This window comes from Tenrec ecaudatus, chromosome 5 (assembly GCF_050624435.1).
Source record: "Tenrec ecaudatus isolate mTenEca1 chromosome 5, mTenEca1.hap1, whole genome shotgun sequence".
NCBI lineage: Eukaryota > Metazoa > Chordata > Mammalia > Afrosoricida > Tenrecidae > Tenrec > Tenrec ecaudatus.
The window spans coordinates 90279551-90294367 of NC_134534.1; the positions used below are offsets into that span (position 1 = coordinate 90279551).

The window sequence follows — 14817 nt, forward strand, 5'->3', positions numbered from 1 at the left end:
TTACCTTCAATCCTGTAAGACCCCAGACGCTATACCTTTTGATAACCGGGCACCATCAGCTTTCTTCGCATTTCCTTATGTACCCATTTGTCCTCAGTGATCATATCAGGGAGGTGAGCACACAGCCTTCTTCTGTGCTTCTTCCATGTAATTTTGCTACTGTTATGAATCTGGTGACTCCTGTGAAAGGGTCATATGACTTCCAAAGGGTCGTGACCCACAGGTTGAGAACCACTGTCTTAGAATATTGGTAAGCAAGGATGTTACTTTGAGGACTAAGATGTGCCTGGCTCAAGCCATAATATTCTCCATTGGATCATGAAAGTTGGACATTGAATGAGGAAGACCAAAGAATTAATGCATTTGAAATTGTGGTGCTGGAGAAGAATATTGAAAGGACCATGACCTGCTAAAAAGACAAACCGATCTATATTGGAAGAAGTAAGGTCAGAGTGCTCCTTAGAGGCAAGGATGGCAATTTTGTCTTACATACTTTGGACACATTGTCAGGAGAGACCAATCCCTAAAGAAGGCTATCATGCTTGGTAAAGTGGAAGGCTGGTGAAAAAGAGGAAGGCCCACAATGAGATGGATTGACACAGTGGTTGCTTCAATGGGTTCAGGCATAGGAACAATTGTGAGGACTGTGTAGTGTTTTTTTCTATTGTGAACAGGGTGGCTAAGTGTCAGATCAACTCAATGGCATCTAACAACAACACAAGGAGGGGATTGTCCAATTCTGCTATTCTGCTGGGCATAAAATAAGCCATCTCAGAAACAGGAAGAGGGTATAGCTTGCTAACAATATAAATAAGGCACATGGCACTCTTATGGGGTCAGACCATGTAAATAAGTTGTGTGAAACCCTAATGAGAGGATTGGCCAGTCCTGACATCTTGCTGTTTAAAATAAACCGTCCCATAGATGGAGTAGGGGATCACTACCATCAAGAAAGAAGAGCCAGGCATGGAGCACATCAGTTGGACTCAGGTCCCTGTGCACCGAACCTCCTCAATCCAAGAAAAGCAAGCTCTGACATCTGAGAAGTGGCAGAGGAGTATCAACAGCAGAACCAAGAATAAGAACATGAGACAGTGTGCTAGGCTTCCTGCCCTTTGGAGCAAATAAAGCTGAGTGTCTTTGGGCAGGAAGCTCAGTTGTAGAGTGGGGTGCCTCCATGCACTTAATTGGAGAAGTTAGGTTTGCTGACCTATAGAGGTAGAGTTGAGTGGCTGAGGCTTGTAGAAAAGTGGTGTGCCTTTTGGGACTTCATCAGTAGCACTAAAAAGCTTTGTAACATTGCCCAAGCAAAGCAGAGGCCAATGGGCTGGATGACTGAGAGGTCGAAGAGCAGAAAGGGGCACGGCTGAGAAGAGGCTGTCCTGACACGAGAACGATGTATTAAGTGTTTCTGATCCTGAACTGTTAACTTCCCTAATACATTACACAATTGTGATATGGTCGGTGAATTCTGCATGGACATTGGAGCACATTATTTCAAAGTTGAGAGTGCTGAGGAAGGGACAGTTAGTGTCAGAATTGGTAAAAAGGTGGCCACTGCCCATTCCCTATCTGGATGCTCTCTAAACCCATTTGGATGGTAAATACTTCAAACAGGCTCCTGTCGCTACCCATCTTTGTGGTTGCCTTCCTCACCTATTTGTGTTTTGATATTCCATGCAGGGCCACCTTACCAACAAGAGCTCCTTCCCGACCTTCAACAATTCCTGATACCTTATAGTACAGCAGGCTTCTATATTGGGTCTAGCACTCAGTACCAGGTCAGTTACTCACTTAGTTTTGTCCAAAATAAGATGGCCCTTGTCCTTAGTTCCTGAGAAATAACCCTTATATTGAGATGCCTTGATCTGAGACTTCTAGGTCATAGCTGAGGATTTGTGCTGTCAAAGTGATGGCTGGATAGAGCATAAAGACTCACCTGGTAAGTTAGCATTAACAAGCCTCAGGAAGCATGCTTTAGTCTTTCATGCAAGACTGGCCAAAAAAAAGGGGGGCAGAAAATGAAGTCTTAGAGAACTTTTCGATTGGTAAAAGAAGGGTAATGTGCTGAAGGAATAGTGTGGGGGTCACATCTGATCTCCAGCTTACACAAGGGTGAAGGAGAAGTCAATTCAACATCTGCCTCAGGATGATTCCTGTGAGGCAGAGATCAGACATACCTCCACTCTCCAACTTTCTTTATCCTATTTTAACACCAACTGGCCCTCTCCCACAACACTCTGAATATTCCCCTCACGCTGCTTGAGTGCTGACACCCTGTCCCCTACCCATACTGGACTCCAGCACTGCAGCGTTTCCCTTCCCTCTCTCCCTGACACTACCCCGGGACTGCTGCACTAAAGTGTCCAGGAAGGGAAGAGAAAAGAAGAGATTCCTACCTCTTGGAAATATTCTCATGCATTGGGGTCTACACTCTTTGGGTTTTCTCTGTGTGACTCTTTAATTTTTCCTTTGGCGACTTCCCTTCCTCTTCCTTGCAAATGGAGGCATTTCAGGAGGGCTTAGCTAAGTTCTTGAACATCGTTTCATTCCATGCTTTCTATCTCTGTGCTCCCTTTGGATTTAATTGCCATCAAATTTTACTAGCTTTTAGCAGTCCTTTGAGCTGCAGAATTTTATCTCGTTGCTTAATAGTTATCTCAATGTGAAGATAGCAAATACAAATTTCTGAAACTCAACATATCTGAATATTAAAACATGATATCCTTTTACTTTCTCAAATCATGCTACGAGATAAACAGAAATGTTTCATATCTTAATGAACAGTCCTATCATAAATCTAGTTATGCATTTCTGAAACCTGGGAGTTTATCTTTGGTACTTTCCTCTTAATTTTCTTACAGTCAGTCAATCAGTCTAGTTCTTAGGTTTTAAGTATCGATCAAATCCAATTTCTATGAACACTGCTGGTATTGCAATAGGATCTTTATTGGGCCCCCATTCTTATCAATGGCAAATCATTGTATATCCATGCTCAACAAGAGTGACGTTTTAAAAATGTAAATCCAATCATGTCAATGTTCTACTTTAACTACTTTAAAAGCTTCCTTTGTTCTTAGGGACAAGGCATTATTCTAGGAGCCTCTCTAGCTAGTCTTCATTTCACTTTCCCTGTTCCAACTGTAATGATCGTTTAGCTCTTCAGTTATGCCATGCTTCTTTCTACCTCTAGGCCTTCACAAGTACTGTTTCCTCTTTCAGGAACACATTTACTCTCATATTAACCGAATTAATTTGGAAGTATTCGCAGGTCTCAATGTCAACAGACATAATTCCTAAACCTGGGTTATGTATCCACGTACATGTTTTCCTAACACTCCCCATTACACTGATGAAAAACCTAGAATTGCCATTTTGATGCTTGTTTTGCATGCTAGGAAATTAGGAAGGCAAGCAGTTAGTCTGTCTCTCTAGCTAGAATTTAGGAGCTCCAAGATATTTTTGAAATAAGTAATTTTCCTCTTTATACATTGAATTAATCTTATAGAGCACATATCTAATATCCATTAGTAACTGATGATCGGAAAGGAAATGAAAAGTCTGACCAAGTTGCATATGAATAATTGGTAGAAAATCTAGAGGCCCATGGGCAAGAGTTGGCTCAACTTAATGGCACATGGCCAGAATGCAAATATTGAAAAATGACATTATTTATTGCTTTAGTTATAAAATTATGACTCATAAATTTATAGCGATGATAGCTTAAGAAACAATATTCTACAAATTGTTTATTTAATTCTTCTAAATTCTTACTCCCCTCCATGCACTTTTGTATTTGCTTTGCTTGTTCAAGCTCCGTGTCCTGTCTTTCAATTTACCTTCTCTCTATTTCTTCATGTAACATAAAGACATTGGCTGGGATATGATTCTTAATGGTTTGGCAGTTATGATGTTAGTAGTCATCAACCATTATGAGATGAAATCTGATCAGTGTAATTACTACTGTGGTGAGATCTGCTACGAGCAGCCAATCCATTGAAAGGAGTGTCCTGGGATGTATGGCCTATTTCTAAAATATATGTGGATGCTCTGGCAAAGCCCTCTGAATTTTTGCTCACTAGATCCTGCATCTGGCTCATCATCATCTGGCCTTTGGTTCTTTGGGCTTTTGTCAACAGTCTGCTACATTTGCTGCAAATCCTGGGAGTTATTTGCTTCTGCATCCTGTAAGCCAGCAGCCTGCAATCTTACCTCCGGACCTTGGCTTCATTTAGCTCTGTAGCCAGCAGCCAGCTCTCTGAACTGCCGATCTGGGGTCCATTAGCTGCTGCAGCTACATGAGTCAGGGCACCTGCCATCTGACCCAGGGACTAGGAACCTGCCAGCCTCTATAGCAGCTTGAGCCATATCCTTTAGATAAATCTCTCTATATACATAGTCTAAGCTTTACTGGCTTTGTTTCTCCAGAGAACCCAGTATAAGAGAAACTTCCCTTATCTTTTCTCTTAGATCACATAAAGAAATATTTAATCTGCTTATTTAATAATTAATTTTATATTTTTAACTTTTAATTTTTTTAATGAAAAGATTTTATTGGGGTCTCCTACAGTTCTTAAAACAATCTATACATCAATTTTATCAATTTGTACATATGTTGCCATCATTATTTCCTAAACATTTATTTTCTATTGAGTTCTTGGTATCAGCTCCCTTCACCCCAACTTTTAATTTTAACACAGAGGAAAAAACAATAACAATAAATAAAGGAGCAACAACAAAGACAAAGACACCTCTTGAGTACCTATCATGAACTGGGCTTAATATGTATATTGTTTTTCATTTTATGTTATACTACTAGTAAGTGTGTTATTCCAGCGTTTCAAATGAAAAACCTGAGGATCAAGAAGTCTACAGAGGGACTTGCTCCAGAATGGCAGCATGAAGAGTTTCAGACAAGACTTTCCAGTGAATCCAGTGTAGCCAGTGAACAACACAACACAAAACAAAATAACATATAAAGCCTCTGGAAATTCCTCTAAGGGGAGAGAGCAAATGTAGAAACAGTTAATCAAAGATCTACTTTGTGAATCCCTGGTGACAGTGGTTATGTACTGGGCTGCAATCTGTGTGGTCGGCAGTTCAAAACCACCAGCAGCTCTGTGGGAGAAAGACTGGGCTTACTACTCCTGTAAAAGCAGTTAGTCTTGAAAACCCACAAGGGCCACTATGAGTCAGCATTAACTTGATGTAATGAGTTTTTGAGTACTTTGTGAATAAGTATCAGCATATATCTGATCCCAGAATGTAAGGAATAGTCAAATCCCCACTTTCCCACTTCTCCATCATCTCTGACACAAACTACCCACAAAACATCTTCTCTTACTCCAACTATCCAGAAGTAGGCCGGTCTCAAAAGTTGAATGAATGCCATTCTTAAGATTATCAAATAGGCAGACGCCAGCTGCAAATCTGAGGAGTCTACACAGTGCCCCAGATTTCTCGCCTGCTGGCCAGATTCAGGGTTTCCCCACTATCTTCAGCTAGCTCAGGGTCTGCTCATAGACTTCATCACTTTCACCAACTGGCTCCCTCTGCTCCTTTGACTTTGAAAATTCAATGGATTGACTCACAGAATTTATAGAAAGCCACTACTTGGGATAGATGTATTATAACAAAAAGACACAAATCGGGATCATCATAAGGAAGATGGCTTGGAGGTCCCTTAATGTGGAGCTTCTATGTCCCAGAGAGTCCTTAATCAACCAAGAAATTCTTGAATCCTCCATGTTCAGCAGCTTCATTGATGTCATTATTAATGCAGGCCTGAGTGAGGCCTGACTGTCTACTGGGGGTTAGTTGATATCAGCTATAGGGTAATTTCTCTGGTCTGGCAAGTGCCCAGTTGTTAACACAAATCATCAGGTGTGGTTTAGATAACAAAAATATCCTTACCCCAATTACTCAGAAAAGTCCAAGGGTTTAGTTACCGTTGCAAGAAACAAGAGAATGATCACATTACATTAGATAGACATAAATTCTTTACACCACATGTTTTGGGTCAATGGAACTGGGCCAGGATCCTCAAGAGTTCGTCAGTAAGACCTCCCCCAAAAGGTGCAGGTCACATCCCAATGAGATATCCTTTGGGGTGTGTCTTTTGCGTACCTATAAATAGGCACAGTGGAGAACTCGCTCTTTCTTCTTCCTACAAGTCTGGATCATGTGTCTGGCTTCTGGGACATAGGCCAGCAGCTTGAGATGTGTTCTGATGACCCTGGGAGCTGTCAGCAGCCTGCCATGTTGCTGGACTATATTGGATCCATTTGACTTAACCTCCACCAGCTTGCTTCCTAATTCTCTCTTGCTTCCTGGCTCATTGGCTGGCAGCCGAGGAGTTAGGAAGGGTCTCCAGGATAGCATTTGACTCACTGACCTGAGTCAAATTATGCTTGCCCACTCTGTGACTGTGTGGGCTGCTTTCTTGATATAAATTTCTTTCTTATACATATATGATTGTCACTAGCTTTCTCTCTCTAGAAAACCAGACTGACGTAACACACAGATCTACTAAATCTCAGTAAGAACAGTGAGTCTGTAGTATTTGAATCATGACCTCACTTCTTTTCCTACATTCCCATTTCAGCGTGGTGGATACTCCACTCTAGGGTAGTGTAGATAAAAACATAACCTTATTCCCACAGTTTCTGTTCTGGGCAAGGGTTACAAGGGCAGGCATGTACTAGTTTTTGTTGTTTTGCTTTTTCACCCTTCCACCACTTTAGAACCCAACAGTTTTTCAATGGGAGAAAGACATGGTTTTCTATTCCTGTAAAGAGTTACAGTCCTAGAAACCCACAGAGGCAGTTCTACCCTGTCCTGAATCAGAATTGACGTGATGGCAGTGAGCTTGTTTTTGGTTTGAATTAAGAGGAGGCTGGTAGCTTTATAAGAAACCCTGGTATTGTCGGTTTGGTAGGCAGTTCAAACCCACCAGCTGTTCTGTGGTAGGAAAAAGAGAGAAAGATTTACAATCTCAGAAAGGATCACTTTCTGATGTAAGAATCATTGGCTTGATGGTAGTAGGTTTTGTGTTTTGGGTTTATCATATGCATCAATAAGGGCTAGATGGAAGTGGCAAAACAGTTTTCAGGCATTTTGAGAAAAACAAAACAAAATAAAACAGAACACAAAGCTGTCAATGGAAATTCAGTGTTCAGTAAAAATATCCTGTAAAAATTAGGGAAAATTAAGCATTAGCAAAGGAAATGTGTCAGTAGTTAAAGCATCAAAATAAATGGTAGTAAAATATTCTCTTTAAATAAAATAAATTAAATGGAAATAAGTGAATAAATAAATGGAAAGAGAAAGCAATTTATTAATGCTTAGAGATGTATAAAAATGAAGAAACAAAACCCAAACCCCTCTATTTAAGTAGCTGTCTAGTGCTAGTTATCTAGCGCCACTATAACAAAAATACTGTAATTGGATGGCTTTAAGAAATAAATTTATTCTCTCATAATGGAGCAGGCTCCATCCCAGATTCAGAGCATCAGCTCTAGGGAAGGCTTTCTCTGTCAGCTTTTGGGTCATGGCATCAATTTTCCCCTGGACCTGGGAGGTTCTCCAAGCACGGAAGCTAGGTCTGAAGGATGCACTCCATTACTCTGTCGTGGTGGTAGTAGATACTCTTTCTCTACTTGCCTCGCTTCTTTTTGCTCTGGTAAGCTAACAGGATACTTCAAGCAAGGGTGTCAGTTGAGAAGGGCATGACTCAGACACTTGAGTAAAGGTGTAGACTTGAATAAGAATTAGACTTGAGTCATGCGCTCATATATGGCATGATAAGATACACAACCCACACTAACCCTGCCTCTTTAACATATTGTCGTTAGGTCCTATCGACTCAGTTTTGACCCAACAGAATGAAACACTGCCTGGTCCGATGCCATCCTCACAATTGTTCTTATGCTTGAGCCCATTGTTTCGAGGGCCTCCTTTTTCACTGCTCCTCCACCCTACAAGCATGATGTCTTTCTGCAAAGACTGACCTCTTCTGACAAGACCAAAGTATGTGAGACAATGTCTCACAGTCCTTGCGTCTAAGGTGGATTCTGAGCGTACTTCTTCCAAGACAGATTTGTTTGCTCTTTTGGAATTCCATGACACTTTCAATATTCTTCACCAGCACCATAATTCAAAGCTATCAATTCTTCTTTGGTCTTCCTGTTCAACTCTGATATTCATACGAGGCAACTGAAAATACCATCGCTTGGGTCAGGCACATCTTAGTCCTCAAAGTAATCTCCTTGCTTTTCAACACTCTAAAGAGGTCTTGTGCAGTAGATCTGTCCACTGTACACAGTTTGATTGCGCTTTTGACTGCTGCTTCCAAAAGCATTGGTGTGACTCAAGCAAGACAATTTGAAGCTTTTCTCCACTTCTCACGGTGTCTCCTACTGTCCAGCTGTGAGGATTGTGAGGGTCTTCTTTACAGTGAGCGGTCACCCACACCGAAGGCTGCGCGCCTTGATCTTCATCACCAAGGGCTTCAAGTCCTCCTCACTTTCAGCATGCACGTTGTATCATCTGCATATCTCAGGTTGTTAATAAGCATTCCTCTCTATATAATCCAGCTTCTCTGATTATTTGCTCCGTCTACAGCTTGAATAAGTACGGAGAGAGGAGACAACTATGACACTCACCTTTCTTGATTTGAAGCCACGCATTATTCCTCTGTTCTGTTAGCCTCTTGATCCACGCACACGTTTTGCATGAGCACAACAAAGTAGATTTCCCATTCTTCTCAGGGCTATCCACAGTTTGTTAAGACATCATATAGAAGTCTTGACCCCACATGGAGTTATGTAACTGGACATAGGGCTTACATACAATTTTCAATGACCAAAAATTAATTAAAAATCAAAACATAATGAATCCGAGTTGTTTCTAGCAGCACTTCCCCATGTTGCAAATTTCTCAGTCAAAAAAGGGGTCAAGAGTGGGAAAAGTTCTGCTGAGAGTCAGACATAACTAGGTTGAGGATCAATAAGAATCTGGAATTTAGAAAAGGTTAGGAGTGGGAAGTATTTCTTTACTTGATGCAGAAGAGCACCCCCTAGTGGAGTGGTCCAACAAGTGGTCCATTCAATTTTGAAATCCACTGAGTTTTAATAGCACTGAGCTTTAAAACTTTTAGCCCTTACTTTTCATTATATTTTAGACAAACTTATGGGGTAAAATCCTAACAGTATGGGAAGGTGACAGAGGGAAGAAAAATGAACAGGAATAGGGTTAGAGAGCTCCTGAATGTGCGTAGTCAGAGACATTTATAAGTAATGAAAGAAGAAGGAAATGCAAGGCTGATTCAAGTTTGACTATAGGAATAAATACATAATTTTAGTATAAGATAATGATGCAGGAGGCAAACAACATTGTTTACAACATTCCTTCTTAAAATGCCAAGGTCATTATTCAGGAATATAAAAAAGAATTCCATCAGGGCCAATGGTAAGGCAGAAATATACAAAGCCACAAAGATCTGCAGCTTAGGATTCCAGTGTGAAGAACTGAGCCCTTCTTTCATGTTCATTATTCAGAGTTACCTCAGTTAAACTCTAGTTTGCACAGAGAACAAAGTACAGTAAAGAAATATTACCTTTCATACTTGCAGAATACCCAATGTTATTCACCAATGATAGTTCATTTTGTGGTAAAACTCCTGTAGTCATTATAGTCTGTTGGGGGAAAAATTACTATTTTACTCACATGACACAAATGACACGCATGATGCAAATGAAACACGACGAAAATGCCACACACAACAACTTGCATGAAACAAATGTTTGTGTCACATGTGTCGTTAAAGTGTGCCTTTTGAGTTTTTACTATTAGTTATCTGTAATATCCAGTTAGCTAATGCAGCAAATGTGTACTTGACATGTGGTGAGTCTTGATTGAAAATTCTTATAAATACAAAATAGCAAAAGATGTATAAGAGGTTAGTAAAAAACAAAGAATATAAAACACTTAATTATTTTTATATTGGTTACATATTGAAATGATAACATTTTAAATATACTATTATTTTTGTTAGGTATTGAGTCTAATAATAACAACAATTTTGAGTTAGTGGAAATCTGAAATTGAATTGATTCCAACTCATATGAACTAGAAGTACAAAAGAAGAAAACACTGCCCAGTTCTGCACTATTCTCACAATTGTTATGCGCGAGGGCACCGTACCAAGTTTCTTACTATGTACCAGATACAAATTTTGCCAGCCAAGAATTATATATCCAGCAAAGTTGTCCCTCAAATACCACAATAAAATTAAGACATATCAAGATAAACAGAAATTAAGAGAATTTGTAAAAACCAGACCAATCTTACAAGAATATTAAAGGAAGTTAGTTCTTCAGACAGAGAACCAACAGTGGCAAACAATGCCTGAAATTAATTCACATGGCAACTTCATGCAAAAGCCAGCCATGGCATCGAAGTATCCAAAGTAAAATAGAAACTCTTAAGGTTCTGTCTCATACCTTCAAGCAGGGAACCACAGATATAAATTTGTGAAGGAAAACAACTCAAAAGCAAAAAGGAATAAATACTATAGTTACAAACTTCTAAATGGAGAGAAAGGCAAGATAACTTCACGACAGAACTCCTTTACATTTGGGAAGGAAAAAATAAATTACAGGGTAACTTCAAAGAACATTAATCACTTTCATCTAAAAATTAGTTATTTTTTAAAATGCTGAAACAGTAACATCTCATTACATGGATGGATTTGGAGGACATTATGCTGAGTGAGGTGGGAACCGTGACATAGTGGGTATACATTGGGCTGCTAACTGCTAGGTTGGCAGTTTGAAACCACTAGCCGCTCTTAGAGAAAGACTGGACTTTCTGCTCCCGTGAAGAGCTACAGTATTGGCTTAACCTCGTACATCCTCTCAGATAAATCACTCCACTCTACTTCCCTCCCTAAGGTGATGTTTTGAATAATAGGGCAAGCTGAGGCTTACATGACTTTATGGCAATGAGGGAGGGGTTTGAAACACACTGACATTCTCTGCCACGTTTGCCCTGTGCTTCAATTTAGGCTGCATGTCCTGGTGGCTCTGATGCCAGAGTTGCTGCTGAAATTTGTAACCTGACCCCCTTTTACTTGCTTGGACTCAAAAGGCCTCTTTGGCTGAGTTGAATTCATTTAGTTATTGTTGACAAAACAGACCTCTCTAGAATTTGGAGAATACTGAAAGCACTGTGGCCTGGCAGAAGAACAAACAAACCTGTCTTGTACAGTCAGAATACTTGGCTGTGAGGATGGCAAAACTTTGTCTCACATACTGTGGATGCTATCAGCACAGGCCAGTCTTGGTAAAGTAGGAAGTCAGCTAGAAGCGATGGACTGACATCTTGGCTGCAACAACGGGCTCAAGCACAGTCAGGATGGTGATGGGAGGGGAGGGCAGGGCCTGCCATTGTTTGTTCCTCTGCCCACTCCATGGCACCTAACAAGAATTTGACTTGGATTAAACTGATCTCAGCTCATCAAAACATAATGCAAAGATCCTTATTCTCATTCCCATTAGTTTCTTTGGCATGGTTCCTGAAAAGATTCAGTTAATTCTGGAAACAAGAGTGCCTAGGGAATGCAAAATAAAGAGTACAGTCTTGGAAACTCACTGGGGCAGTTCTATTGAGCCCTATAGGGTCTGTCTATAAGTATCCATGAGTACATCATCATTACAGGACTCTATGAAATAGTAATCATTTTACTCAACACTTCAAAACCTCCCACTGTCTTCCCTGCCTTCATCAATTTTTATTCCCTTGATTTTCAATCACCTTTTTCATGTTGACAGAAGCAACATAAATCTTCATTATCATATTCCTAAGATCTTTCAGCTTCTTAAATATACTCACAATCATACTATATTCTTTTGTGTGTGTGGCGAAATATACATGAACATAACAAAAGTTTGCCATTTTAAGTGTAAAATTCAGTGACATTAATTACATTCACGTTTGCCTTTCATCACCATGATCTATTTCCAGAAGTTTTTATTTTTCCATCACTGCAAATAGTAATTCAGTGTTCCTTCAGTATTAATTTCCTACCTCTCCTTTGTTCCCCACCCTGCTGCTGTGTTGTTAGGTGCCAGCAAGTCAGTTCTGACACATAGCGACCCTGTGCACAACAGAATGAAATACTGTCCGGTCCTGCGCCGTCCTCACAATCGCTCTGCCCTTTGAGCTACTGTTGCAGCCCTGTGTCCATTCATTTTGTTGAGGGCCATCCTTTTTTTCGCTACCTTTCTCTTTTACCAGGCATGATGTCCTTCTCCAAAGTCTGGTCTCTCCTGAAAACATGTACACAGTACATGCGATGAAGTCTCGCCACACTTGCTTGTTTCTAAGGAACATTCTGGCTGTACTTCTTCCAAGATGGATTTGTTTTTTTATTTATTTTAACAAATCACTTTACTCGGGACTCTTAAAGTTCTTATCACAATCCATACATCAATTGTTTCAAGCACATTTATATTGCAAACATCATTTCCAAAACATTTTCTTTCTACTTGAGCCCCTGGTATCAGCTCCTCTTTTTGCCTCTCCCACATTTGTGAACCCTTGACAATTTATAAATTATTTTTATTTTCATATTTCACACCATCCACTATCTCCCTTCACCACATTTCTGTTTGCCCCATTGGGGGTGGGGTGGTGGGGTTCTACATCGATCTTTGTGATTGTTTCCCCATTTCTCCCCCCTCTCATTCTGAGTCATGATTCTCTCAAATGCTTTAACTGGTTGACTAGCTTTCAGAGACCACTGATTCCACCAATTTCTGTTTTTTAATTTTCTTTCTGGTTTTGTCATGGAAGAATGGGAAAGTGTACTGTCTTCCTGCTTTGCAGCTACATATCTACTCCCTTTTAAAAATATATATATATTTCAAATCATTTCGATGCTTACTCTAATTTGAACCAAAAGCTTTGTAGGACTAATATTTATAAGGGTCAATTTGGGATTTTTTAATTGCATCATTGAATTAAGGTCATTATTTCTTAAATCCTGCTTTGATTATATTAATTTATCCCCAAGTAATTTTTTCATAAAGATTGAATAGAAGGTAAAATTTCTAAGTCTTTTTATTCTGACAATATATTTTATTCTCATATTCAATTATTAATGTAGCTATTTATAGAATTCTAGTTGGAAAATCATGCCAAGTCAGAAGTTTAGCGGTATTGTTATATGTTCTAGCACACAATATTGCTGGTGAGAAGTCGTATGCCACCTGAGACATGCAAAAGGTACATTTTAGCGTCTTTATCTTCAGAATCCTTTAACCTCAGAAGAATATGAATGGGAGTAAGTAATTTTCATTCTTGATTAGTCCCTAGAATATATACAGATGTGAATGTGGAGGAGTTCTTAGAGGCGGACAAAGCTTTAGAGCTTCCTATGAAAGAGTTTAAGGCAATGATTTTCAGCCACTTAAAGCAAATGGAGGGAAAATTTGACAGAAAAGGGGCTAGGGAGAAGAAAAGAGAGGAACTGAGGAAAGCATGACATGACAAAATACATGAAAAACTAATTCAACAACCTCAAAAATAATTTCAAAAGGTAAATACATTAAGATATTAGAACTGGATAATATTTTGAAATGACAAGACAGAAGAATCAAAACAATGGAAACAAGTATCAGAGAGATCTTGAAAATAAATCTCTCAAGATCAAAAGATAAGTAGATCAAGATATTAAAAAAATAGCTGAAGAAAAAGGAACAGTTTATGTTAGATAAATACCCTAAAATAGAAAGAAGAAATATTAACTACAGAGAAAGTAGTTGAAGAAGTATTAAATGAGAATTTCCCTAGTGACAGAACAGAACTTCCCAAGAAGCCCAGAAAACCCCAAACAGAATTGATCCCCAAAGGAAACCACTATGACACATCAGTCAAACTTTCTTTCTTTCTTTTTTTTTTTTTTTTAAACTTTCTATCATCAAAGAAAAGGAAAGAATCCTGGGATCAACTTGGGAAAAAAAGAATAATTACCTTTAGGCCAACCAATTAAAATAAACTCAGGGTTTTCTATGGAAACTATGTAAGCAAGAAGGCAATAGATCGATATATTCAAAACTTTGGTGGGTGGAGGGTGGGGAACAACTTTCGAGAATCCTATATCCAGTAAATTTATCCCTCATATATGCAGGAGATATACAATCATTTTCGACAAGAAAAAAACTAAAGGAATTTGCAGAAAACAAGACCCACCCCATTTTGTGAAGCATCTCTGAAAGGGGCACCTGCCAGTGCAAACTGTTAGCGGGGGACAGCATGGAAACAGATGATGAGCATTTGTTAATCCAGTATTACTGTCAAAGTTTGAATCAGGACTACTCCTGGAGCCAGCTTCCTAGTCCTGTTCAAATCTTGATTCCCATAGACAGTGAGGAAAACAGGGAGCTGGAAAGAATCCTAGCAGATCTTGAGGAAGAAAGCAGGAATCTGCCAGCAAAATATGACTGTCTGAAGCAGCAGTATGAACAAAAAAGGCCTGTCCCCACTGCCATCCCCTCCTGAAACGATGCCCACTTCCTCTTCCAACGTCCCTGGGAAGCTGAGTTCCTAGTTTCTACAACAGCACAAAGGCTGCCTGGAAGCCAAGATGCAATCCTGGAGGACCACAATAAACAATTCCATAGGCCAAGACAAGTGCTGGAACAACTCCTGGCAGTGATCAGGGTGACTGGCCCAATGGTGTGGTCTTCTTCCTCTCTAGAGAGGTCAGCAGTAGAAAGCGTATGCTGTTCCAGGGCTGGCAGTGAAACTTAGAAT

At 39.7% G+C, this 14817-nt stretch overlaps 1 protein-coding gene across 3 annotated transcripts in view; it reads right to left on the minus strand.

The window, feature by feature from the left end:
• PTPDC1 (protein tyrosine phosphatase domain containing 1) overlaps positions 1 to 14817 on the minus strand; it is an 81717-nt gene that overhangs the window by 53385 nt on the left and 13515 nt on the right. For all 3 annotated transcript variants that reach the window (XM_075549737.1, XM_075549735.1, XM_075549734.1), the window contains one exon: positions 9617 to 9695. In XM_075549737.1, the coding sequence (XP_075405852.1) occupies positions 9617 to 9689 (73 nt within the window). In that variant the 5' untranslated portion in view covers positions 9690 to 9695. The remainder of the gene's footprint in view (positions 1 to 9616; positions 9696 to 14817) is intronic.